The sequence below is a fragment of the Hoplias malabaricus genome, chromosome 10 (assembly GCF_029633855.1).
Source record: "Hoplias malabaricus isolate fHopMal1 chromosome 10, fHopMal1.hap1, whole genome shotgun sequence".
Lineage (NCBI taxonomy): Eukaryota > Metazoa > Chordata > Actinopteri > Characiformes > Erythrinidae > Hoplias > Hoplias malabaricus.
In genome coordinates this window covers 20,309,054-20,336,938 of record NC_089809.1, presented here as the reverse complement: position 1 = coordinate 20,336,938, position 27,885 = coordinate 20,309,054, and the positions used below count along the sequence as shown (strand labels likewise).

The 27,885-nt window shown below is 37.7% G+C and overlaps 2 protein-coding genes across 5 annotated transcripts in view; both read right to left on the bottom strand.

The window, feature by feature from the left end:
• Window positions 1-9,699: 9,699 nt before the first annotated feature.
• On the bottom strand, window positions 9,700-23,026 carry LOC136708017 (semaphorin-4A-like). 2 transcript variants are annotated; one of them, XM_066682276.1, is made up of 15 exons: window positions 22,999-23,026; window positions 22,361-22,579; window positions 18,164-18,324; window positions 17,975-18,025; window positions 17,283-17,378; window positions 17,077-17,170; window positions 16,729-16,848; window positions 16,510-16,637; window positions 13,625-13,806; window positions 13,335-13,467; window positions 12,861-13,047; window positions 12,649-12,764; window positions 11,412-11,575; window positions 10,365-10,441; window positions 9,700-10,257 (listed from the first exon to the last, which is right to left on the bottom strand). In XM_066682276.1, the coding sequence occupies exons 2-15, from the start codon at window positions 22,458-22,460 to the stop codon at window positions 9,869-9,871; spliced, it is 1,998 nt and encodes a 665-aa protein (XP_066538373.1). In that variant the 5' UTR covers window positions 22,461-22,579; window positions 22,999-23,026; the 3' UTR covers window positions 9,700-9,868. The 2 variants fall into 2 exon arrangements, with proteins under 2 accessions (XP_066538373.1, XP_066538374.1); XM_066682277.1 differs by lacking the exons at window positions 22,361-22,579; window positions 22,999-23,026 and adding an exon at window positions 17,491-17,616 and having other exon boundaries at window positions 18,164-18,210.
• Window positions 23,027-24,250: 1,224 nt separating this feature from the next.
• Window positions 24,251-27,885, bottom strand: part of adam15 (ADAM metallopeptidase domain 15) — a 34,194-nt gene continuing 30,559 nt past the window's right edge. For 2 of the 3 annotated variants that reach the window (XM_066682474.1, XM_066682475.1), the window contains 2 exons: window positions 26,838-27,013; window positions 24,251-25,249 (listed from right to left, as the gene is read on the bottom strand). In XM_066682474.1, the coding sequence (XP_066538571.1) occupies window positions 25,180-25,249; window positions 26,838-27,013 (246 nt within the window). In that variant the 3' untranslated portion in view covers window positions 24,251-25,179. Of the gene's footprint in view, window positions 25,250-26,837; window positions 27,014-27,610; window positions 27,680-27,885 lie in introns of all 3 variants that reach the window. The other variant, XM_066682473.1, reaches the window with a different exon arrangement.

Below are 27,885 nucleotides of genomic sequence, written 5' to 3'. Positions count from 1 at the left end.
TCTTATTAAGTGCTTTGCTGCCAGACCAGAGCAAGGAGCTTAAAAACAAGTAGAAGAAATATTCATTTGAATGTTTCTGTGATCTAAGGCTGTAAAATGCACAAAGGCCTGGGCGAAAAAAAACATTAAATAAAATGGTGTCTCACCGACTCTTCCGTAGCAGCCCGGAGGTACAGCAATCTGAATATCAGTCTTCACCACTACTTTATCCATAGAAGCAACTGAGTAGTCATAGGCCTGAACACAAACAGTTCATCAAACATAGTCCATATTACATGCCTATCATCTGGGGGGGGGGGGGGGGGGGGGTTTCTTACTAGTTTTTCCCGCCATTTCTGTTTTTCTACTTCCATTTTTTTCCTCTTTCTCTGCCTGTCTAACGTCCCCCTTCTCGTTCTCTGCCCCTAAACACTCCAGCTCCCCCCTCCTCCTCTTTTTACAGTTCGTCTGGGTGGACTTTAAAGCTAGTGTTGTCTTTTGTGAGGTATGTGGCTGGTTTTGTGCTGAGCCGCTCTCTTCGCTGTCTTTTTATTTTTAGTATGTTCTCCCCTGTGTTTACAGCACTTTTCCTATCATCAAACAGCCTACATTAGTGTTACAACTCCCGAGTGTTCCCACCTTTCCTTACCTGTAGAGGTCGTACCCCGCCGCCTTGCTGGAGCCCCGGCTCAGGGTGATGGCGGGCTCCGACAGCTTAGCGAACCTCAGCACTGGTGCCTCCTCTCTACTCCGTTTAGCGGGAGACATGGCGTCGTCTGATCTGGCTGAGCACGACATTCTGTCTGTGGGAGATCAGACAGAAAAAAATATACATTTATTTTAAATGAAGATTAAAAAAAAAAAAGTTGGATGTCTTTTTTAATATGACAGAATAATAACACATCCCACCAACCGTCGTTAACTTATTAGACTAATATAATAAATGACACAGATCTTTCAGCAGCATTAAATGTTGCACTATTATTAAAAGCCTATCCAGATACCTGTGTGTGTGTGTGTGTGTGTGTGGAACATGTTCTCCGCCCAAGACAGAGTCCTCCTCCTTTTATATTAAACTCCTCAAAGAGTGGCACAGAAAATTCATCCTGATAATGCAGCCTCTGTCACTCCTCCTTCACTGTCAGAACGTTCAGCGCATTAAACCTGACCAGAGAGAGAGACAGACAGGTGTATTACGTTCCCTCTACGATCTCCACGGCTCCATGACCATGACTGTGTTTCCTCCAGTGTCCTTCAGCAACGGAAATCCACACACACAGACCCAGTGTGGGTTTAAAGCGTCCTTTAGTGAGAGTTTCAAGAGTATCTCTGTCATCCTGTGCTTCAGCCTCTCTTCTGTTTTAAGCAGTCTGTATAAGCCTGAACACTGCTGCCCCCTACTGTTCATTTTGACACTACACACTCTGAACACCAGTCCACACAAAAATAACACCACACTGTACACACAGTAATCTCACACTGAATACACTAAACCCAGGATTCTCACACTAAACAACAAACTGATCCCTCTAAACACAGTAAATAGAATTCAAGTTAAAAGGTGAAATACACTTTTTTTATAAAATTTCTAAAAAATGTTTCCTCACCATTTGCTGCTCTGCAATCGGTTTGCGCTGGAAACAGGTCTATAGAGGTGGGAGAACACACCAAGCTCTTCCAGACAGAGTCACTGAGGTGGGATTTGAACTCACAACCCCAGAACTCTGGAGCTGTGTGACACAACCAACTTGTGGCGCCACCGTGCTTCCTCTTCCTCTCTCTCCATCATCCTCTCGCACCTCCCTCTCTCTCCTGATCCTCCATTTCTCAAACTTCAGCTTCTTCCAGTGGAGCCGAATCCTCCGGAGCCTCTCTCCTGAGTCTCATCTAGAGTCTGAAAATCAAATGGATACAGGCCTTTGTACACATCTTAAAATGTTGTGAAACATGACGATCTTGCTCCTTTCCCACAGAATTAATGGTAGGCTGCAATTTGGTCGTTTTACATATGTAAAGCATTGTTTTGGTACAGAGCTGCAGCACAGGCTCAAACCTCATGGACACTAGTTTAAAGCAGTTTAATAATGGTCATTGATAAATACAACCAGTCTATGTTTATTATTCACCTCCAACTCCACGAGGTCAGAGTAACAGATTCGCTCACACACCAGCTGAGGCACTCTGTCTCCTTTTTAACTGCAAAGAGGGGGAAAGGGAAAAAAAACCAAAAGCAAACATAAGCCCAAATATAACTGATTCTTAAACTGGTCAGAGGGTCAAACACTTACTTACCTTCAAACATCTTTTTGCTGAAGTTAAACAGAACCACACCGAGGTTGCCTCTGTAATCCTCGTCCACCACACCAGCTAAAACAGGACAAGTGGTATTCAGACAGACAGTGGCAGACGCCACATTTCCCTCCCTTGACATGCACAAGAAACTTTACTAAAATGTAAACTGCAGCTAACTTCCATCCAGTTTATCAAAACAGTATTTTCAGCAGTATGTAATTTCACTATTCCCCCTCACACACACACGTTTAAGGGGTTAATCAATGGCTGGTGGGAGACTTAATAGAATCAGACACCAAACTTACCTCCAACACCTTTGAAATATTTTGCTGCCAGACCAGAGCGAGGAGCTTAAAAACAAGTAGAAGAAATATTCATTTGAATGTTTCAGTGATCTAAGGCTGTAAAATGCACCAAGACCTGGGCGAAAAAACATTAAATAAAATGGTGTCTCACCGACTCTACCGTAGCAGAGACAGACAGGTGTATTACGTTCCCTCTACGATCTCCACAGCTCCATGACCATGACTGTGTTTCCTCCAGTGTCCTTCAGCAACGGAAATCCACACACACAGACCCAGTGTGGGTTTAAAGCGTCCTTTAGTGAGAGTTTCAAGAGTATCTCTGTCATCCTGTGCTTCAGCCTCTCTTCTGTTTTAAGCAGTCTGTATAAGCCTGAACACTGCTGCCCCCTACTGTTCATTTTCGACACTACACACTCTGAACACCAGTCCACACAAAAATAACACCACACTGTACACACAGTAATCTCACACTGAATACACTAAACCCAGGATTCTCACACTAAACAACAAACTGATCCCTCTAAACACAGTAAATAGAATTAAAGTTAAAGGTGAAATACACTTTTTTAAAAACATTCTAAACTGTTTCCTTACCATCATCCTCTCGCACCTCTCTCTCCTGTTCTCTTATTCCCCTTTCTCTTCTGTTCTCAATTTTTTTTTTCTCTCTCTCCTTATCCTCAATTTCTCTCTCTCCTGATCCTCCATTTTTTCTCATTTTTTTTCCATTTTTTTCTCGTTTTTCTCATGTTTTGTTCTCTCTTGCGCCTCCATTTCCTTTTCTCTCCTGATTCTTCTTTTCTTCCCACTCCTGCACCTCCATTTCTTTTTCTTTATTTTTTCTCTTTTTTTCTGATGTTTTTTGTTTTTTCTCTTTCTTCGTTTTTTCTTTTTTTTCTTTTTTTCTCTCCTGCACCTCCATTTCTTTTTCTCTTTTTTTTCTCTTTTTTTCTGTATTTTCTTTCTTCTTTTCTAATTTTTTTCAAATTTTCGTCATTTTTATTTCTCTCCTGCGCCTCCATTTGTTTTCTCTTTTTCTCTCTTTTTTCTTTTTTTCTTGTTTTCTCTCCTGTAACTCCATTTCTTTTTCTCTCTTTTTCTCTTTTTTCTTTTTTTTTCTTGTTTTCTCTCCTGCACCTCCATTTCTTTTTCTTTAATTTTTTCTGTTCTATTTTCTTTTTTTCTTGTTTTTTTTTCTTATTTTCATTTTTTTCTGTTTTATTTCACTACTACTTTATTTTTTATATATTTTTTTTATATTTTAAATTTTTCCTCTCCTGCACCTCCATTCCTTTTACTCATTTTTTTCAGTTATTTTCTTTCTTTTTTAAAATTTTTTTCTGTTTTTCTTCATTTTTTTCTCGTTTTTTCCTCTTTTTTCATTTTTAAAATTTTTTTCTTCTTTTTTCTTTTTTTCTCGTTTTTTTTGTCTCGTTTTTTCTCCTTTTTTTCTTTTTTTCATTTTATTTCTCTTCTGTGCCTCCATTTCTTTTTCTCTCTTTTTTTATGATGTTTTTTCTTTTTTCTTTTTTCTGTTTTTTTCTTTTTTTTTCTCTCCTGCACCTCCATTTCTTTTTCTTGTTTTTTTTTCTTTTTTTCTGTATTTTCTTTCTTCTTTTCAAATTATTTCAAATTTTCTTCATTTTTACTTCTCTCCTGCGCCTCCATTTTTTTTCTCTTTTTTTCATTTGTTTTCATTTTCTTCTTTTTCTTTTTTCAGTTTTTTCTCGTTTTTTTCTTTTTTTTCTCTTTATTTTTCATTTTATTTTTCTCCTGTGCCTCCAATTCTTTTTTTCTTTTTTCTTTTTTCTGTTTTTTTCTTTTTTTTTTCTCTCCTGCACCTCCATTTCTTTTTCTTGTTTTTTTTTCTTTTTTTCTGTATTTTCTTTCTTCTTTTCAAATTATTTCAAATTTTCTTCATTTTTACTTCTCTCCTGCGCCTCCATTTTTTTTCTCTTTTTTTCATTTGTTTTCATTTTCTTCTTTTTCTTTTTTCAGTTTTTTCTCGTTTTTTTCTTTTTTTTCTCTTTATTTTTCATTTTATTTTTCTCCTGTGCCTCCAATTCTTTTTCTCTTTTTAAAAATTTTTTCTCTTTTTTTTCTGTTGTTTTTTCTTTTTTTCTCTTTTAAATTTTTTTTTTCTGTTTTTTTTTTATTTTTATTTTTTCTGTCACTGTCCTGATCTTCAGAGGCACAAAGAGTATATTACTTATATTAATAATGCCAATAGTATTAATGTTAATAATATTAATCCTACCATTTTCCTTAGTCCACCGTGTCTGTCCTTTTCATTCAGTTTATCATTTCTCATCATTTCTATCCGATTAATCCATTCCTCCTGTTCTTCCATTATTATCCTTAACTCCCTCCTTTGCCTGTCGATTTCACACAACGAGTCAATCCACGCTCTTTTTTCATTTTCTGCGATTCCCCTCAGTCTCAACCTTCTATCCATCTCTCTGTCGCCATTTCTCTCCTGGAGGCCCGTAGTTCCTGTTCTCGCATTAGTCTCTCTATCTTCTGTTCTTTTTCTTCCTTCCTCTCCTGTTTTTTCATGGCTCTGTCTCTCCACCATTCTATAATGCCTCTCCTTTTCTTCTCTTCACATGTTTCTCTGCATCTCTCCCGTTCTTCCATTTCTCTCAATTCCCTCACCCTTTGCTGTTCTTCCATTTCTCTCTCTCTCTCCAGTTCTCTCAATTCCCTCATCCTCTCCTGTTCTTCCATTGCTTTCTCGCTCATCTGATCCTCCAGTTCTTTCTCACTCTGCCATTCTCTCAGTTCCCTCAACCTCTCCTGATCATCCATTTCTGTCTCTCCTCTCTGTTGTATCTTGTCTTGGTCCAGCAACCATTCCACCAGTCTTCTACAATTCTCTTCCCTCATTTCTCTGTTTATCTGCCATTCTCTCTTCCTTTGCTCTCTCTCCTGTTCTCTTTTTTTTCTCGTTTCCTCCCTCTTTCTTTCCTCCTTTGCCTGCCTTTTTCTAATTGCTCGGTCTCGCCACCATTCCCTCATACCTTTCCTTTCAGTGTCCGGCTTGTCTGCTTGGCACTCACAGCAGCAGAACCAGTGGCAACACATTTCTAACATTTTCTTTTTCTTTCTTTCTGTGGTCTGTTCTCTGTGGCTGTAGACTCACACTGACCTGAAGCACCAGAGACAGCGGAACTGAACTGACCTCAACCTTCCGCTTCCATCTCTATGACAACACACCTGAACACACCTAGTCCATTATGACATCCCAGCCCAGTCAGAGGGTTTCACACACTGTTAAAGTCCCTGTGACTGAATGAATGAGCATGAACTGCTGATAATAGTAAATTGGTAGAGGTTGTAGCAGTAATATTACCTGCCACTTCTGAAGTTACCTTCGGCATCAGTCTTTTATCTGAATTAATTTAAAGTAGGTGTGTAGATGAGATCCATTTTCAAAATCAGTTTTAAATCATTTTGATTTAGATCCTGTAACTGCTCAGACAAAAAAAAAAAAAAAAAAAAAATATATATATATATATATATAAAACATATAATATAATATATAAAGCAAAATGCTTCATCTTCAGCTAGTGTCTGATGTACAAAATGTATGAAGATGTGTAAACTGACAAGACGTTTATTAACTTCACCACCTTGTTTCTGCACTCACTGTCCATTCTCTCAGCTCCACTGACCACACAAGAGAACTTTGAAGTTCTTCAATCACAGATTGTAAGCCACCTGCTGCTCTGCATACTTTCACAATTCCCTCTGTTCTTCAGCGCTCAGGACTCCCACAGAGCAAGTGTGATGTGGTGGCGGATCATTCTCAGCGCTGCAGTGACACTGACGTGGTAGTGTGTGTTGTGCTGGTGTGAGTGGATCAGACACAGCAGCGCTGCTGGAGTTTTTAAACCTCTCTGTGTCACTGCTGGACTGAGAATAGCCAACCAACTAAAAATGTCCAGGCATTTAGATTTGCTGTGTCTAATTAGGTAGGTTTTGAGGATACAGACTAGGTGTAGCTTTGGCCTCACTGTTTTAACACCACCACCATCACCACTGCTACTAATGCTATTAGTATTAGGGGTGGGCCAAGTTCAACTAATATACCAATAGGGAGTGTATAATATGGTACATGTGCACAGTAACAGAAAAAAAATACTCAGCACATTTCCATCAGATATTTTATTGTAGAAATTACAAAGAACACACATATATTTATATATAAACCCCATAAACATAAAGAAATTTCATTAAAACCCACACAATTATATTATACATTATATATTATATTAATAAAATACCTACTTTGTTTCTCTTTTTCATGTACAAAATGGCTACAGTGCAAAATGAGACACTCTAAAATATCACTCATACTCTTTTAAATGACTTTCTCCCACTTTCCACTTCCTACAGAATGTATTTAAAGTAAAGTACGTAGGTAGAACAGTCAAGTACATTTCCTACTGGGATTAAACCACACAACACTGCAGAACCTCTGTTTCTTTTCATGGTGTTAGTGCCGTATCAAATCCTACAGTTGTTCCTGTTGCATTTTTGCTTTTAACGGCAACTGAAATCTCTAGTTATCCTTAGGGAAAATAGAAGACCAATAGAAATTGTCCAGAATTCTTTGAAAGAAAAAAGTAAGTACACTTGTTCCTCTGTATTGTTTACTACTGTGGACAAATACAAATAAACTGTACACATTTAACTGAGACATTGCCGTATTTATACATTTACACCGGGGGAGGTAGAGCGCCACAATCTCTTATTATTGGACATGATAGAACGTGTGGGGAAATTGTGCATTTGGCTAAATTCATTGGGCATTATCTCTTTATTCTGTCATATCACATGCTATGTTCACAGGGTCATTACAAATAAATTTCCACAGCAAAATCTTCAGGATATCAATAGTCTGTGATATTGTGCCTTCAATGAGCCTTTCAGATTATTGAGACACTTTGAAAATAAAGAGATAATGCACAATGAATTTAGCCAAATGCACAATTTCCCCACACATTCTATCACGTCCAATGCTATGTTTATAGGGCAATTATATAAACATTCCACAGTAAAATTTCTTCATCTTCAGGATATCAATAGTGTCGTAGGAAACAATTTTATTACTTTATGTTTGTGGACAAATATCCTTAAATGATGATTAGTTAAAATTAAGCATTTATAATTACATACTCATTGTGTGAAATCTTGTACCTTATATGCATTTATATGAATGACTAACCAGCATTAACTTTATGTAGCATTTACACATGTAGTTAAACATTTTTGATCCTGCACGACTAACTATATGGCATGATGACATACGTGATATTTACACATTCTTAATTCTTAAACGTCTAACCTTGAACAGATGTGCACTTTAGGCTTTTAGCACACTGACATTAATCACAGTGTTGGCTCAGGAGGGCTGAAGTGTAGGGGCATGCTGTTGACCTTGAAAGTGCATTTCTAACTCCCTAAATTGTGGTCTCACGGGAGAGGAGTCTTGGGAAAGAAAGGTCCATTGTCAGCCTGGCCATAATGAATGTCTTCGGGGTCACGGAATGCACTTGAAACTTGCACGTGAAGAGCTGAGTACTAACACGTGAAATTATGAGTATTAATATACGCTAATCAGCCAGAAACGCCTCACCAGCAGGGTATACGTCATATGGGGTATAACTGTCGGAGTCAGATCTTGGAGAGGTAAGAGCTTTACTTGGGAGGGGCATTAAACTCTTTTCTCATGTATTAGTTCTCCTGGATCCAGAATTGTTAAATAAATACTTTGATTTGCTTTGAACTTCACTCGACTGGTCTCTGCGACTCTTCCGGAACGAACACGTCTCCCCGAAGAGGGAGGGTGTATTTTGGACCTTTTTGATATTTTCTAAATTTTAATTACTCTGAGAACGGTCCAAAAGAACATTTTAATCTTCAATAGTCTGTTATATTGTGTCTTCAGCGAGCCTTCCATATTTCTGAGACACTTTGAAAACAAAGAGGTAATATCTGCGGAAGGAAGCTAAACGTGTAGTTTTTCCACGGTGTGGAAGTTGTGTTCGTATTTCGCCATCTAGCGGCGACTAGTGCACCATTTAAGGTGAAACAGAAAATCCTAATGAATCGATTGCTTATCCTTTGTATCCCGGATGTGTATCTGATTTTTTTTGTAACTCGTATTTTGGCATCTGGATTTATTAACTTTGAACAATAACAGTGAGAACGTGTCTGATGAGACAGATTTACTTCCATAAACGCGCAAACCTTTAAACAGCATCCACTCAAAAAAGCACAACACGGCTAACAAACACATAACAAGACATACTGTTTCTTTCAAATAAGTAGTTATTTTGTAATAAATTGCACTTCTCCAAAAAATATAACTTTTTACAAATACAAAACATAACTTACGATGTAATAAACCATAGTTTTCAAATATTCTCACTAAGATTTGCCAACTGTCTTACAAATGTCATACTTTAACCAGGCAACCTTTGTGTCTATATATGAATTTAAGCCAAAAACCATTTTTAGAATGTAAATGCAAGTCCAAATACAAAAAAAACAAGGGTTATGTGAGTAATTTTAGGGCCAAACGCCCGGTTTTGTCTTTATGTTCTTTCTTTGTAGTTCAGTTTGCTACGTGTTTTGTTGCACTGGTCCCAGAATCACAGTTGCACAGTGTGCCTTGTAAACTGTTTTGTGCTTGTAAAGGGTGGACGTATTACATGTTGTGAACCTGAAAGTAAAAAGGCATATTTGAATCTTTGTGAAATATTCTTTCACGTTAACTCACAATTGTTTGCGTCTCATTTCCTTATGTAAAGAGTATTGAGTGTTAGATCATCGAATCTTAATCATAGAGGTGTAAAGCTGTTTCTTAAAATAGAACTGCATTAAACATTAAAACACTGCTTCCATATCTAAAACACTGTTGAAATAGAACTTTCTAACAGTGTCTTATGTGACAATAGCTGCCAGCTTCACACATCTCTGGGATGTACGATTACGATAATTTAATAAAAACAAATCTGTGTTAATTTGTCCATCATTTATTTCAATAAATATTTCATAGCAGATATTTACAAAAAGAAAAACTTTTTCAAAACTACTTTTTATTGTTTTTGTTTTATCATCAGTTGCAGTCATACAGTAGTCATGCTTTCAAAGATAACACAGAAAAGAATATATTATCTCATAAAACAACCAATTATTTCAATAACATGCCAATGTCCATATTTTATTACTCAAGAAAATATTAAATAATATATATTTTTAATTTTAAAGCTTTAAAGGTTTGTTTAGGTAACTATATGTTGAAAGGGCTGACATTGCAGATCTGCTTTATTTTGGTGCTTCCTCCACCATAGCACGGCACCAACAGCAATAACACAAATACATATGGCCAACAGAATGGAAACTGCAACCAAACCATTATAGTGGCTTTTCTGATACAAGCACAGCTTCAGGGAGAAGATGACCGCTGTCTGCTGAAAGCCCTGCTCTTCAGTGACACAATGAAACTCCATGGCAGTGCTGGGAGTGACATTAACGACCAGACTGCCATCTTTATTCTGGAGGTAAAGGGACATAGGGACAATGCTGTGATTAGAGAACCTCCAGCTCACTTTTGCCAGTCTGGATCTTGAGTGGCATGGCAGCATGACCAGCTGGTTAAGGTGGACCTCGTCTGAATTAGGGACATACAAAGAGACAGTTTAATGTAAAGAAAATTATTAAACACAGTATGGTTCTTTAAATTAAAAGCTGAAAGCAAAACAAAACAACTGTGTTTACTTTGGAGACGTGGACTGTTCTCTTTTTCAAAGCTGTCACATTGCTCTGAAACATTGCCGTTGTCCACGTCCTGATGTCTACGAGTGTCAGACACACACACAAACATCAAGAGTTATGAAACTTTGCACATGTCATAAAAATAGACTGCAGTTACATGTTTGTGATTGTAAGCTAATTTCGATTTAATAAAATCATGATACTTGTTGTAAACTCTGCAAATGGTGAATCAATAGAAAAGTTGAAAAGCTAGGGGAGCTCTCCAATTGGTTATACATTTATGAGTTAGGCCAAAGGCCAACTTTAATCATTAATATTACTAACAACTAACAAACAAGTTTTAAATATTGTACAAACAAGATTTAAAGAATGTCATTTTATATTAATTCTTGTGTAGTATTAAAAATGAGAATTGGCATTTTACTGAGTAAAAAATAACCTACAAATTAAGAGTTTGACATATATAAGTGAGAAAAAAAGAATGTCACTGCATTTGTTATTAGTTCCCTCAAGGGACAAGTGCTGCAAAACATGCAATGATTTGTTCTGTTCTTGAGGATAAAATTGCATCCAAAAGTACATAAGAGTTTTGCTTCAGATAATTTAAAGATAATAATACTTCATTTGGTAAAAATAATTTTTTTATTTAATACTATGCAACACTTACCATAAAATGACAAAACTTCTATATATTTTTATCTTTTCTTAATACCTATTTGTTCATGTAATTTAATTAGGAACTGACAGTAGATTCAATAACTGGGATACATTTTGTAAGACATCATTCTAAGCCTTCAAGAAGTCATATCTATGTCACTGTTATGAATGGCAGCTGGACTGAGATACAGAAATTCAAAAAAGCCCAGTTCTAATTGGGCTCTGAAAGAGACACTTTAAGAAGTGAGCAAAATGAGCAATATCATAATTATCCCTTATTTCTGACAGATTTTAGACTTTTACAGCCAGAACTGAAGGAAGAGCTCTTATGAATTATTCATAATTAATGACAATGATAAAAAGATGAACTTGGTGATTAATCTGTAAACTCACAAGTTAGGCTTCATGTTGGACACTAGGACACAAACTTTGTCCTGAGGGTCCCAGCCACAGAATGGATCCCGAGCCAAAACACACTCTGCACAACTCGGGTAGTAGGAGCAGTTAGCCACTGGAACCCTGACCACACCTTCAGAAAAGCCTATAAACACCACACCCTGTACAGGAGACATCAAACTGTCTGATATTGTCAAACACTGAGCAGAAAAGGACATAATCTGCTGCACCATACACTTCAGCCCAGTCCTTCAGAACCTGTCCACTTTTCTACTGTTCTAGTCAATGCCCTACTATGAAAATAATGCTAATTTGCGCAGCACGGTGGCAGTACAGTGACTGCAACACAGCTTAAGAGTTCTGGGACGGTGTGTTCAGCTCCATTTCCAATGATTATGAGGAGTTTGATGTGTTCTCTGTGTGGGTTTCTGTCAGGTGTTTACTTTCCACAGTCTAAAAACACATGTTGGTAGGTGGATTATCTGTGTGTGAAATTGCACATTGATGTGTGTGAGCAAATTTCTAAGTGTGTGATTGCACCCTATCCATGGTTGGTTCTGGCCTTGTACCCAATGATTCTGGGCAGGCTCTGGACCCAAGAGCCAAGGTTGGTGCTCTTGTGCCTGCAAGAGAGGCATGTTCTAGTTTTTATAATAAGGAAAAGGAAAATGGACTCCTAAATGGTTTGGTGGATCTAAGTGTTGGCTATGGGGAGATCAGTTCCATCCTGGGTGTTACCTCAGCCATCCAAGACTATGCAGTTGGCCTCACTTTCTATGAGAGGGAAGGATGCCCCATCCCTTCACTTGTTACACAGGCACATTGCAAGTCAGTGTGGGAGCATGTTGACTCATATAGCAGCTATGGATGTTTGGTGTTTAACTGCTCAACAACTTTATTGTTTTTTTTTTTCATTATGCACCAGTTTTTTGTGTGTGTGATAGGTTCTGGGCTAGGTTAGCTCTCTGACTCTCTTACTTCAGAGCCAAGCTTTTGTAATCCATGCAAAATGTGAATTCGTCTTGTCATACTGAAACAAGCAAGGCCTTTCTAGAGAAAGACATGGTCTGGATGGCAGCACAATGGATCTATTTTAGATCCAATCTTGTCACAGACCTACTGTCAGTTAAACTCATATTTCATATTTTGTACCATTACACAACTTTATCAGTATTTCATTCCCTGTCAAACTTTTTCGTTCCATTTTTGTTAATTATAAAAGACAATGATATACCTTTGTAACAGAGACAATTATGCTTTTCAAAGTCTGTGGTGGCTTGAAAACCTGGATCTCTTCAATAATGTGGGTTCTGTTTTTTAACAGTACTGCTTTGTGAAGGAATCCTGATTCTAGACAAAAGATTGACAAAAAAAAGGTCATGTAAACTCACAAAATAACCAAATGAAGAGAAAATAATAAGTTTAAGGTGTTCTAGAAGTGTGTACCAGTAAGCAGGTAGAGGACAGAGTATTTGTGGCCATTGGCAGCCTTGACTCTTTGGGCTGTGATTCGACTGTATTCTTCTCTGGATGTGAGAAGCTGATTTTTCCCCACAGAATACACATGTGAAGCTGTCAGGAAGGTTTTCTTCACAAGGTTCAATATGGTGTCACTCTCACTATTTAACTTACACTGTAAAAACAGAATGAATAAATTTAAATATTGAAGATTAAATATTTACATTGGTCATTCATTTTAGTACTTCAATTCAATTTCAATTTTCAGATACTACGGGAAAATCAGTTATTTCCTCCAATTATTATTATTATTAATTTTTGTTTTTATTTATGAAGCCACCATAAGTTTGACATAGGATGTCCTGGATATAGTCTGGATATACTTAATTATAACACACTCTATTGATTATAAACCATTCAGGGACAACAAAGCAATCTGATTCCTAATAAGAATGTCCTTACATTTCCCAGATTGCCATCAGTGTTAGGTTCGTCTGTCCATTGGTTAGTGAAGCTCTTGTAGTTTCCTGTGAATGCTGTTTTTATATCACTTAATGTGAAAACACAAACTGCAGACTGACTGGATGTCAAAGGCCTGAGAGAGAGAGAGAGAGAGAGAGAGAGAGAGAGAGAGAGAGAGAGAGAGAGAGAGAGAGAGAGATCATGTAGCAGTTTTACAGACACAGGGTAAAGACAAGATTTCCATGTCTGGGTGTTGGTGTAAATACTGCCAGGTAGTGTTTCTTATGGACCATTGAGACGTGAAAATGCCATAGAACAGGGTGTTATCAGGTGATTCATCATCTCCTGGAGGCACCATCACTATGTCTTGAAGCAAATTGAGAGGCAGCTGCTTCTCTGTCTGGCATATGAGCTGAGATTTGGCGAATGTTGTCCAGCGCTTCTGAAGGGTAAGTGTCCCTCCATTGTCATCCTACAAAACGATTCTTACATAAATACAACATGCAAAAAATACTTGGAATATTTCAGTGTATGCCTGTTTCCAGATATGTTGGGATGCTTTGCAAAATGTAATTTAAATCTTACAAATCATTGTTAAAATGTAATGACTTCATTTAGCTGACAACTGAAAAAACTGACAAAGGTAATATATCATTCATTCATTCATCCATTCATGGTCTGTTACCGCTTATCTAGTTCAGGGTCCCGGTGGGTCCGGAGGCAGGAACACAGGAGGGGGCACCGGTATTTCACAGTACAACACACACACTCACACATTCTTTCACACACACACACCTACGGACACATTTGAATTTCCAATCCACCTACCAAAGTGTGTTTTTTAGGACTGTGGGAGGAAACCGGAGCACCCGGAGGAAACCCACGCGGATACGGGAAGAACACACCAAACTTCTCACAGACAGTCAACTGGAGCAGGACTCAAACCCACAACCACAGGTCCCTGGAGCTGTGTGACACCTGCTGTGCCACTGTGCCACCCGACAATATGTCAATTGGAGAAATATTATTTGGTGAAAAATGAATCATCATCTTTTCCTCTTAATCAATTTCGGGATCATGGTGACATCTTCTACAAGCTACTCCTGGCCCTACTCAAGATTTCTTCCCTGATCGCTGAGTTCCACACTCAGACCAATCTCCTTCTTTCAGTCATTACACAGAGCTCATGATCGTAGGTGAGAGTGGGTGAGTAGAATGACGGGTAAATTGACAGCTTTGCCTAATGGTTCAGTACTTCTTCACCAGGACAGTGAACACATTACCTCACATCCCTTTAAATAACATGACAATCTACATAGTGCACTTGTAGTGTAACAGGTAGTATTTGCTGTCACACAGCTCCAGGGTCCAGCCCCTAGGCTGACCGACTGTGAGTTTGGTGTGTTTCATGTGTCTGTTAGTGTTTCCTCCCACAGTCCCAAAAACACATGCTGATACATGCACTGGCCATGCAAAAAGTGTCTATAGGTATGAGTGAGTGAATATGTGAGTGTTGTGGCCTGTTCCTGCCTTGCGCCAAATGATTCTGGATAGGCTCTGGACCCAATGAGAACCTATATTGGTTGCAGACAATGAAAGAATGAATGAACAAAACTACTATGCAATATCCTTTTTATTCTCATTCTCCACATCATGGAGCCCTGCTGGTGACATCCCTTCTAAGTAAAAGAAAAATAAATAAATGAATAAATAAATAAGTTGTGGGAGCAAGGTATTTAAAAATCTTGTTCCCCGGCCTTATCCACACCTCTTAGGAAACTTTGAAAGCTTCAGATCATCAAACAAATTTTAATTTTAGACCAGGATTACCTAAGCTAAAAACACTGAATTCATTTATACTGGGGATGGGGGGGGTGCTGTCCTGCCCTAGGCACTATGTAAAATATAATTGTCCTTTGCTACTAAATCAATCTGTTAACCAAATTCAATTGATGGTTTAATTTCACTAGCCACATCAAGGCATGATTACTGCCAAACCTATTGAACCTAAATATCAATTAACTAGAATCTGAAAAATGCAGAACATACTGCCACATTATATAGAGACTCAAAACAAATCGGATAGAAAGTAATTGCAAATCTACCAGCTTAGAAAGGGTTACAAATCTATTGCTATGATTCTGGGACTCCAGTGAACAACACTGAGAACCATTATTCACAAAAAAAAACTTGGAATCTTGGTGAACTGTCCCAGGATTGAAAGCCAAAATACTTACAACATCAAAACAACACTCAAACATGGTGTAGTGTAATGGCCAAAGATAATCTTAGTTCTTGCCTGCTTTGTTTTAGCAGGACCTGGCTGACTTGTCAGGAATAATGGAACAATGAATTCTGCTCTATAATCAGAAAACCCTAAAAAAAACTAAAACCCTAAAATTCATGCTCAGTTTGGTTATGCTACAGGACATTGTACTGACGTACACAAGAAATCCAACTCTTAGGCTGTGTCTGAAACAGAAGCATCCATGATGCCTTGCTGTCTCACAAGTACTTTGAAATTAAGGTGTTTGTAATCTCATTGCAGAAAATGAGGGAGGGGCAGGCTCAGAGATTTGCTTACAGCTGGTGAGTCAGAAGTAATTGACACCTTTGTAAACCAATAACAGAAACTCAGACAAAGACACTAGGCCGTCAACATGGACAGTAGCCACCTTAGGCCCACTCACGACATTTCATTACATGAACTACATCATAAAGTAAATAAACTCTATGAGAGATCATACAATAAAATCCAATAATCCTATAAAATAATAATCACATTATTACTTTTCATGCAGTGTCTTTAACAGAGATAATTGAGAATTACATTTTAGAACTAAAATAAACAAATTTCATAGGTTTGAGCAGAGCTTCTAGCCAATGAGAATTAAGCTCTGTCGTCATCAAACTGTCTCTCGTCCCACACAGCTCCTGGGGAACAATGGACGGAGCTGGCTCTGGAGCCTGCATCTGACTCACATTCACAAGTTTATAACACTGCTGTGTGTCATTGTGACAAAAAAACTAACCGACACAGCCGATGATCGGTCTGCATCAAACAAGCCTATTCACTCACAGCACCGAAAAAAACCGTGTCCTTCTTGGTGTTTTCAATGTTGAGGAGCAATGTGTTAGGGTATACTGTGTTGTATTAAAGGAAAAAAGTGCATACCCTGCAAACCTGGGCCACACGTGACACAGTGAACCGCTCCATGAATTTATACTCAGCTCCTTCTTCCCTGAAGAAAAACAATACTTTCCTCTCACTGGGTATGTAAGTGGAACTGATGAATGTGGGATCTACGATATGGAAACAGAGGTGTGATTATGAAGAAATCTTTTCATATCTTAGTTTAGGGTACACAGAGTCAGCAAGAGCTAGAAAACAAACCACTGAGTGTTGTAGACAATTTTTCAAGACTTAAGTCAGCTCGACCATTGCTAAAATAGCGTGAGATGACAGGATCAGCTCCAGCAAAGTCATTTGTCGTGGCAGTGTACAGCTCTCCATCTGGGAAGTGATGCACAGTATGAGATTAATCATATGCTTTGTCATGCTTAATTCTGCAAGTCAAAATCAACTTCAAACTAAACCTCTGTACCAAGTGCTATTACTACTTTGTAGCAAAGCCACAACAGTGAAAACTATGTAGTGTTAATCCGTTCTACCTAGTGTATGTTGTTTTCAAGATGCATGAATGTTGCTATGACCACATTGTTATGACTATATAATTCTCACCAACAAACAGAGCTGTGTTCCTTTCAGATCCCTTATAAGGACATAAACCTTTGGCACGCTGTGCTTCCCTGCTGACTGACAGGTTGTCCACAGTCTAAGAGAGAGGCACATATAATGGACCAAGAATGAGCTACACTGACAAATCTGTACACTGGCAAAAATTTAGGTGGCTATTTGTTCATCAAACACTAGAAAATATTTCTTACAAGTATTATGTCCGCAGGTTTGAATGCAAATGAGCCACAGGCATACAAATGTGTGGAGTTGATGAACTGCAGAACCCGGATAAAGTTGGCACAATTCTGTAAATTTGGAAGAACACAAAGTTAGTAAATCGTTAAGAATATTCATTCAATAGCATGTTTTAACTTGCACTTAAGCCTCTAGAGCACGGTCTACAGAGAGCTTTTTAACCTTCATTTCCCAGGTCCTTGACATATTTCTTTGAGTTATTTCAAACAACCACAATTCCATGGCTTCACTAAATATAGCACAATCCAGGTCAGGCAGAATTTACTACTCTTGAGTGACAATATTTCTCTGAAAAAAGAAACAACAAATAAGAAAAAGTGGATATATATATAATGTACAATATATGTAACAAAATTAATTGCATAAACTGACTTAATAAAGAAGGTGATTATATTTATTTCCATGCATCACTTCACAACACTACAAGTCCTTGGTAGAGGGGTTATTATGAAACAGAGATGGGGAAAACGCCAGTGTTAACTTTCAAAAAACATACAACTTAAATCTATTGTGTGCCTCTAAGATGGGAACAACATGACTAAGTGAAGATGTGGCAGAATACAAGGGGACATGGTAATAATATCAATGACCGAACAGTGGACATGTGAATAATAATAATGGTAATACAATAAAGAGCAAACCACACCTTCTTCTCAGCCGTCCCACATCTTGTAAGATCTTTTGGTGCCCAGTCATACTGTAAAATACAATCTGTTGTTATTTTATTTGTCTGGCTTTACTGGCCAATGTTACTTAAAGAAAACTGAAATAATCTGTATGAAATTAATCATCTTTATCAGTGTTTAATCACATTATAAATGCAAAACATTATCACCTTGCTTTTCTGTGTGATGACATCGGGTTTACTGACATCCAATGAGAGCACAGCGTTTCGAGCACCAACAAAGAGTGTGGAGGCATCTGGACTGAGCAGCAGTACAGTGGTGTTCCTTGCTTCAGAGCTTATATAATGAGATTGCAAACGGCCAGGACTTCCTGTTAAACACAAGCGTCTATGTCATTGCTACTTTTACCATTTACATTGCTGTGTTCTGAGAATAGCTGTGGCTCAGTCGGCTCAGATGTGCTGTATCAGGATGTAGAGCAGTTCTCAGGAAAGAGTAGAAAAGTAAAGCAGCAATAATGCACATTGTACTTTCATTTATTCTATTTCTATTTATTATATATTTTAAAAAATGTTATTACTATAGATTTGGTTTATTTTCAATTCATTTCATGGCAAATGTAAAGACTCCATTCTTAATACATAAAAAAAAGATTTTTACAACATTATACTGACTCTGTGGTTTGTATACTAGAAGTCATATCATGAACAAAAATAAGCACCCAATACCATGACCAAGCTTTTCCGCTTTGAATCTGCAGTGTCACAAATTGGCTAATTTACACAGTAAGAGTTTTATATGTCACAAAACTAAAGAACCTATCCCATAAACTTTACAGATGGGGCATTCAAGCTGCAGGTGAGCAGTGGAGGGGTAAGAGGAGAAAAGAAGAAGGGAATAGTTGAATATCATTGCTATCCCATGTAAAATGTCGCAAAAATAACTTTATAGAAGAAGGAATAAACCTTAACTTTCAATGGAAGTCAATTAGGGATGGGTATTATATCACAAATACTGTATACTGTGGTATGGTGGGGTTGTGTGAGTTCACTGACTAGAGACGTCACACTCTGCAATGCTTCTATACAGTGTAGAGCTTGTCTAATTTTAAAGAAATAAATACGTAAATTAAAATGTCTGTTTAGTTGCATGTGTATTTAATTTACTTCACTCTCTGTCCTATTTTTTATTATTATATATTTTTGTTATTTATTTGTATTTTTTTATATATTTTTTTGTTTTTATGTATTAATTTTAATATTTATTAATTTATTTCTATAACTATATATTTTTTGCATTCATTTAGTTCCAATTTACTTTTTTCCATTTTTCCTTGCTCTTATATGATAATAAAGGGGCTCTCCATCAATGACATCACTGAGTCTAAACATTCTTATTGGTTGATCAATGCCCGATGCCTTAGAGCAACTGTACATCTTTCTCCATCAGAGGTATTCAGCGGTATAGTAATGGCGGCCATAATATACCTATAGTACAACTGAATGGGACACCGGGACTGACAGTATTCGGGAGAGACAGCTCTCTCCCTGCGGTTATTCTGCTCCTAGAAATTGAGTTGTGGGAGACACATCTCTCTCTATGTGTCTCCTCTGCTCCAGGGATAGAGCTGTGGGAGGAACTGCTCTCCCTACGCAGAACTTCTGCTCCCAGAGACAGAGCAGTAGGGAAAAACAGCTCCCTCAGCATGGCACCTCTGGTCTCAGAGACAGAGCAGCACAGTCAGTCTGCCAGCAGCTCACACACATCTGAATGAGCTGCAAATGTGCAAAAAGCGCTGCCAATTAGCACTTCTATTAGGGGCCAAAGGTGCGACTGGACCAATGAAATCGCATGGCATCACACTTAACAAGATCCAACACGAACCTTCGCCCTGCCATTTGTGCTCTCAGACATCTCTATTAGAATCAACTGCTCTAAAAATAGTAAATAATAATACTATATAGTAAATAATGCTATTGTATAGTACACCCCCAGATTTTTTTGTTTGTTTTTGGTTTTATGTTCCATATTAAATCATTTATTTACAGTGCCTTGCGAAAGTATTCGGCCCCCTTGAACTTTTCAACCTTCTGCCACATTTCAGGCTTCAAACTCAAAGATATAAAATTTACATTCTTTGTGAAGAATCAACAAGTGGGACACAATCGTGAAGTGGAATGAAATTTATTGGATGTGTCAAACTTTTTTAACAAATAAAAAACTGAAAAGTGGGGCGTGCAATATTATTCGGCCCCCTTGCGTTAATACATTGTAGCGCCACCTTTTGCTGCAATTACAGCTGCAAGTCGCTTGGGGTATGTCTCTATCAGTTTTGCACATAAAGAGACTGAATTCTTCCTTGCAAAACAGCTCGAGTTCAGTGAGGTTGGATGGAAAGCATTTGTGAACAGCAGTCTTCAGCTATTTCCACAGATTCTCGATTGGATTCAGGTCTGGACTTTGACTTGGCCATTCCAAGACCTGGATACGTTTGTGAACCATTCCATTGTAGATTTGGCCTTATGTTTTGGATCACTGTCTTGTTGGAAGATAAATCTCCGTCCCAGTCTCAGGTCTCTTGCAGACTCCAACAGGTTTTCTTCCAGAATGGTCCTGTATTTGGCCCCATCCATCTTCCCCTCAATTTTGACCATCTTCCCTGTCCCTGCTGACAAAAAGCAGGCCCAAACCATGATGCTGCCACCACCATGTGTTGCTTTTACGCCAAACATATCATTTTGCATTTTGGCCAAACAGTTCGATTTCGGTTTCTTCTGACCAGAGCACCTTCCTACACATGTTTGGTGTGTCTCCCAGGTGGCTTGTAGCAATCTTTAAACAAGACTTTTTATGGATATATTTGAGAAATGGCTTTCTTCTTGCCACTCTTCCATAAAGGCCAGATTTGTGCAGTGTACGACTGATTGTTGTCCTATGGACTCTCCCACCTCAGCTGTAGATCTCTGCAGTTCATCCAGTGTGATCATGGGCCTCTTGGCTGCATCTCTTATCAGTCTTCTCCTTGTTCGAGATGAACGTTTAGAGGGACGGCCAGGTCTTGGTAGATTTGCAGTGGTTTGATACTCCTTCCATTTCAATATGATTACTTGCACAGTGCTCCTTGGGACATTTAAAGCTTGGGAAATCTTTTTGTATCCAAATCCGGCTTTAAACTTCTCCACAACAGTATCTCGGACCTGCCTGGTGTGTTCCTTTGTCTTCATGATGCTCTCTGCACTTTGAACAGAATCCTGAGACTATCACAGAGTAGGTGCATTTATACGGAGACTTGATTACACACAGGTAGATTATATTTATCATCATCAGTCATTTCGGACAACATTGGATCATTCAGAGATCCTCACTGAACTTCTGGAGTGAGTTTGCTGCACTGAAAGTAAAGGGGCCGAGTAATATTGCACACCCCACTTTTCAGTTTTTATTTGTTAAAAAAGTTTGACACATCCAATAAATTTCATTCCACTTCAAGATTGTGTCCCACTTGTTGTTGATTCTTCACAAAAAATTTAAATTTTATATCTTTATGTTTGAAGCCTGAAATGTGGCAAAAGGTTGAAAAGTTCAAGTGGGCCAAATACTTTCGCAAGGCACTGTATTTATTTGTTTTTACATTACTCACTTCTTTCTTTAATTACACTTTTATTAATCTATTTATTTATTTTGAATTTTGGCAGGTTTGGTCCTCTATACTCCAGCACTGAAATGGGTTTTTAATCTTCAACAGTGCACTGTCGGTCTGCTCAGTTCAAACACTTGATTATATGCTCACTTACAGTCCAAAATGTAAAGAAACAACCCTTGCTAAGTTCTGTGTACTTACTGCAAGGCAACTAATCTGGACTTTACTAGATTTTTGAAACTCTGCAGTGTGCTCTGACTCAGAGCACCGTACTTTGTCCCCTGTGGTTTCTTATTTGTGTCCCTTGTGGTTTAGCCATTTCTAAAAAATAGCCAAGACCCCTATGTCTGTTACACTCTGCTCAGCCTGCTTGCAATGCCACACAGGAAGACCCACATAGAGATATGCAGTCATATGTACGTTTATATGTGTCCCTACTCTACTGACATGTTTTCTGATTGAAAATAAGTAAAACATTTTACAAACAATATAAATGATTACATAAATTAATATATTTAATTACTGTATACATCCACACAGAGGCCACAGGTTTGTGTGCTGGCTAAGATGTGTTTTACAGTAAATTAAAAACCTTGCTTCCTAAACATTATTCGAGATTCATGTTTCTTGGGCAATCTAATGAACACTCTTTAAATGAACTCTCTTTAAATCTAACAAAATGATGAGAAATACATTTTAAAAAAGTCAAGAAACAAACAAATCCTATAAAGCATCCATTGAAACATAAGTTGGAATGTGTACTTACCGAGGAAAAAGGAGATACGGGGAGTGATGAAGCTTTTGGAGAAGTGCAGTAGTCCTAAGAGCAAGATGAAAATTCTGCAGGTTCTGTTTACAGATGCCATTGAGAGGATAGTCTGTGAGAGGACAGTGGTAGCAGAATGTGCTCTCCAATGGCTCTTAAGCAGCTTATTGAAACCAGTTGAAAACTCAGCACCGTACTGACTGTGGTATTTCCTTTTGACTATAAGAGGAAGTTAGAAACCCAACTGTTTTACTTGCTGTCAACACTTCCTTCATAAAAACTCATGCTTAGAAATTGAAATTATGCAAGTGTGGTATTTCTAAATGTATCACAATCTAACCAATACAAGGTGTGAATTACATCTGAAAACTAATTAAAAATTCCTATAACTCACAAAATAATTGTGTAAATGTAACTAATATTCTAATATCACACACACACACACACACACACACACACACATATATATATATATATATATATATATATATATATATATATATAGGGCTGCAACTAATGATTATTTTGATAATCGATTAATCTGTCGATTATTTTTTCGATTAATTGATTATTAATCGGATAACAAGGAAGACAAGCCAAATTTGGTTTCCTGTCTGTTACTAGCATATTCAGGATACCATCAGTGAGAACAGCTGCTTGCTGTAGTGTGCAGATCTTCTTCAAAACATAGTCAGCAATGCTGGGCTGTTTCTATCTGAGGTGAGAGAGAAAGTGTAGATATGAACATACACCTTTTTAAGTTAATAACTACTGATCTAAAATGCAGACAACAATGCAGGCAAACTGAAATTACATAAATGGATATTGGGTGATGCTGCCATGTGCTGAGAATAAAAGGGAAATTCAACTAACACATATGATCAGATATGGTTAAGATATTTAAGATTTTAGAGAACTAATGTTGTAATTGTATAAGGGACAAACAACCTACCATTATTAATAATTAGCGTTTAAATGAAGAATTTACCCAACCGTTACATTCATTTTATATTTATCAATATTTAACACAGTGTATGTAATGTAATATACACTTATAATGTAATATACACTTGGCTGTGATACTCAAACACTGACACACAATGCCAGTCAGAAAAGACCTTGAAAAAGGCTTTAAATATACTATTTTTAAAAATGTTTGGATTTTTTATTTAACTCTGAATGTAACTGCCACCACATTTAAGGTGGAACGGAAAACTCGCTAAATACAAGAGTGATATAAATTGACTAAAAATGAGACATCTTGTTTAACTACTCTAGCAGGCTCTAGTGACATTGAGTGAGAGAAAAACTAAAGTCGCTAACGTTAGTTTGACTAAAACTACGGCTTGTTTTGGAACTGCTGGTCGAGCTGACACATTTAAGGTGGAAGAGAAAACTCGGGGGGAAGCTAAGGCTCGTTCGCTAAACACGAGTGTAATATCAATGTACTAAGAAAAACAAATGTTGTTTAACTACTCTAGCAGGCTCTAGTAACATTTTAGTGAGATAAAAAGTAGAATTAACTTACTATACTTAATCTCTTTCACACATAGCTCCAACAGGCTTCATTTTCAGGTGCTCATGCAGTGATCAGCTGTGCACATTTTGCACCTAACGCTGTTCCTTGAAGGCGTTAATGTAGTGTTCCCATACTTTTGATGACTTGGGTCGTACAATTTTCTCTCTGCTTGTGCTAACATTATCCTCTGCTGTGACCGCCTCCGCCATATATATATATATAAGAGAATGGCATTGGATATCCGTGATGTCAGATAGCAATAGTGATGTCACAAGCCTAGTTTATTGGTATAGGCAATGTATGAATTAATCACATGCTCACTTGTCATGCAAAAAAACACAAAGAAGCCTTAATTTAAAAATAACGTCCATGTTTATTGCATAAAAATACTGTATACTGCATGATAAACATCAATCTCTCCTTACCTCTTTCAGTATTTACAAAAGGCAAAGTATCCAGACAAACACTCAGCACTGAAGTCGTCTTTCTACTGATACAGTTGTGAGATTTTTTCACTGAGATGGGCGCAAACAAGGGGAGAATTCAGTATAAGACGTCACGTTCCTCGTGTTATCGAACTTGTATCTTTACTGAAAAGACATTAGCTGATCTCACAACTTCCCTGGAAAACCTTGGCCTTATTATTTTGCTCAAAGGCATAAAGCCATAGGATGTTCTACAACAGGCCACTGACATTCCAGATCATTAATGAGCTTGCTGTGATAAGCTGCCACATCAACTGGAGTAATAAGATGTATTGTGATGTTAGTGGCAGAGCATGAAGATTTCCAAGCCCTTCAGTCAAGCTGTGGAGCACAGGATTCCAGAGCAACCTGCAGACATCACTCATCTGGTGTAGATAAAAGAGGCTCATTAGGCTGCCTCTTTAGTGCGCTCTTTACTCACATCAGTCATATGTCCATGACCAGGGCAAAGGCTGAGATCTCCTTGGCCTCTTTCCTTATGTTCAAGGCATTGGCAGACTAATCATTTTGAATATCCATTTTGTTAACCTAAAATTTCTGGTTGTTTTTAATACAATCTTTGCATGTGTTGATAAATGTGTTCAGAAGCCTGGTATTATTGATCACCAGCACATTCTCTAATGCCACTGTAGGTCCAGCCATATTCAGCATGACTTTTGTGATTAGTTCTACCAACCAGAAATGGAAGAATCAGTTTTAAAGTTCATAGTCCTCTCTCATGGTCAGTGCAATTAGAACTGTGCAAGTCTTCAGCACACTGTTAGCTCACAAGAGCTCCACTCTGGGCCAACAGCAGGACAGCATGTCTTCATTGGTTACAAAGGGGTAGGGTTTGGGTATTTCCTGGAGTGTTGTTGGCTCCTAACCGGGGGCAATGGGGCACGTCTATATAACAGAGAAAAAGTTTTACATTGTCATGATGTAACATGTTTAAATTTCTTATACACTTTAGGCATGCAGAAATGAAAACACGGACTAATAAAATATGTAACATATAATTTAACACTTATTTGTTTTATATTTAATTGGCCAACCCTGTATGTGAGCACTGTATCCCGGCATCCATAATGACATTGGTGTTTGGCAGCATCTAAACGTCAGATATTTTTGAATTCATATTCAAACTAGCTAAAGATATTTTCTGAGTGGGCAGTGAAGCACCTTTGTAAGTCATTCTATATAAGAGAACTTGCTAAACAGCTTAAATGTAAACACTAAAATGACTACCCTCTTCTTTTTAGCATCTTTTATGTTTGTAATGACAGTGTCTTACACACTGACCCTGACATCCACTGAAAGCCTGTACAACACAGAAAATAACTAATGTGATGAAATCAAGTTTCTTTTATAGCCCTTTTCATAAGCAATTTTAGGGCATGCATCAAATCTCTGGTTGGAATCCTGCTAGCTTTTTGTATTTATTTTAAAGTAACTACAACCATGTACAACCATATTTTGTTGCAATCAAACTATTACATTTATGTGATCACCTCCAGAAGATTAAAATATTGATATATGATCTGTTCTGTAGAAAACTGTGTATAACTGTGCTGGAAAAGTTAGAATTTGTGTACATGTGATTTCTACTAGCACAGATAGACAAAAGCAAAAATAAATAAATAAATAAATAATTAAATCAGAAGGCATACCAAATGCAAAATGGCAATGTAATCTTATGTTTGAACTAAAATATTACACTTCATTACATTCCAGTACACTTAATTTCACAACAATATAAAATTCTAATTTAAATTCAATAATTCCACTTCCAGTTAAAACATGGTATGCTTGTATTGATATTTAATTTACACAGAGATTTCAACTCAAGCCGTAATATTGTTTTATATCCAAACAATAAACCAGAAACACTGCAAATTAAGTTTCATATGGTTTTGGTGCATGTGAACAGTCTGCAAACCATAGTGCAGATATGATCAGAGCTGCAATGAGACTGACGTAGTGGTGGTGTGTTACTGTGTGTTGCACTAGTATGAGTGGATCAGACACAGCAGTGGTGCTGGAGTTTTTAAACACATTGTCCACTAACTTGTTAAACACACCTAACTAACTTGTTGGTCCACCTTGGTCAGAAGTCAGAGACAGTAGCTCATTTGTTGCTGCACAGCTTGTGCTGGTCATCCTCTGGTACTTCATCAGTGGTCAGAGGATCTTGTTGGCTGGTTATTTTTATTTGGTTGACTATTCTTATTCCAGCAGTGACACTGAGGGTTTAAATCTTCAGCAGCACTTCTGTGTCAGATCCACTTGTACAACATACTAACACACCATCATGTTAGTGTCAGTGGAGTGCTGAGAATGACCCACCATCCAAATTACAACTCCTCTTGCTTTCTGACATTTGGCAAGAATGATATGCATATCCTGCTATCAGGCTAGTGTTAAGATGTATGTTAGGAGTATTAACCTTTAAATACACATGTACACACATACTGTGTTAGGACAGTAGGCTAACCTTATAGGAAGAGGAACAGCAGCAGAGGAAGAGAAGCCTGGGGAGGGAACAGCAGCTGTATGGTTTCCTGCTGGATCAGAGGTAGGCAGCAGGCGGAGGGGAGTGGGGTAACAAGAGGGATCTGCAGGCAAAGGCTTCCTGGGAACTGGAGGTTTTGGGGGAGGAGGGTTTTGGATCTAAAACAGAAGAGAGCTGTATGTGAGAAGCCAAGGTTCTGTTAGTGAAAGAAATTCTGATAATCATTTAAAAGCGATGGCCAAAAAATTAAACCAACAGCTTTCCCTTTTGACCCCAAATAATGTTGATCAGCCAAGACAATAATGGTTGATTGTCAAAGTTCACTCTCTATAAGTATAAGTATAAGTAAAATCTCTATTGGTGCTACAATGTTGCTAATTAGTAGCATATAGTTTGCATGTTCATTGGTGGGGTATACACTTCCATTCCTTGTTAGCTACTTTGTCCCTGTAGCCCCAGGTAAAACTAGAAGTAATTTTCAAACATCAAACATAGTTTGGCTAATTGATTACACTGGTGAAAAGAGGTTAATATATATATATATATATATATATATATATATAATTTTTTTGTGGAAAGCACTAGTTTCACATTCATTTGCTTCTCATTCAGCAATTTAAATAGGATCAACAGCTGCAATCAAAGAATAAAAGAATAAAGAAAAAACACTTGAAAACTGTAATATACAGGGCCTGATTGCAGTGTACAGAACTGCTGGCCATCAGGACAGGTGCAGGGATACAGGATACTTGTACCTTTCTGTTTGAAAGGACAGGGTCTGGGGGAAGGGGCTTGCTTGGTGCAGCCGGGCGTGTCACTGTCATCTGGATGTCCAGTCAAAGATGCGGGTGTTTAACAGAGAGGAAGAAACTGAGAACCACCACTTTGATACTGTCACTTCATCCTCACATTACAACATTTATCCAACTACAGTCAGTCACAGAATCACAGGCCATGCACCACTCCATCACAGGAGAATATTTAACACATTCCCATGATTGACTCAAATGCATAAGCTTAACTAAAATAT

What these genes read in the sequence shown, in the direction of transcription:
- LOC136708017 (XM_066682276.1), bottom strand. Translation starts at nt 22,460, where the DNA reads ATGGCATCTGTAAACAGAACCTGCAGAATTTTCATCTTGCTCTTAGGA. An exon ending in CCGTATCTCCTTTTTCCTCG is followed by an intron (nt 18,325 to 22,360) that starts GTAAGTACACAT and finishes TGTGTTTAACAG; the next exon opens with GAAGTCCTGGCCGTTTGCAA. An exon ending in ATTGTCTACAACACTCAGTG is followed by an intron (nt 16,638 to 16,728) that starts GTTTGTTTTCTA and finishes TCCATATCGTAG; the next exon opens with ATCCCACATTCATCAGTTCC.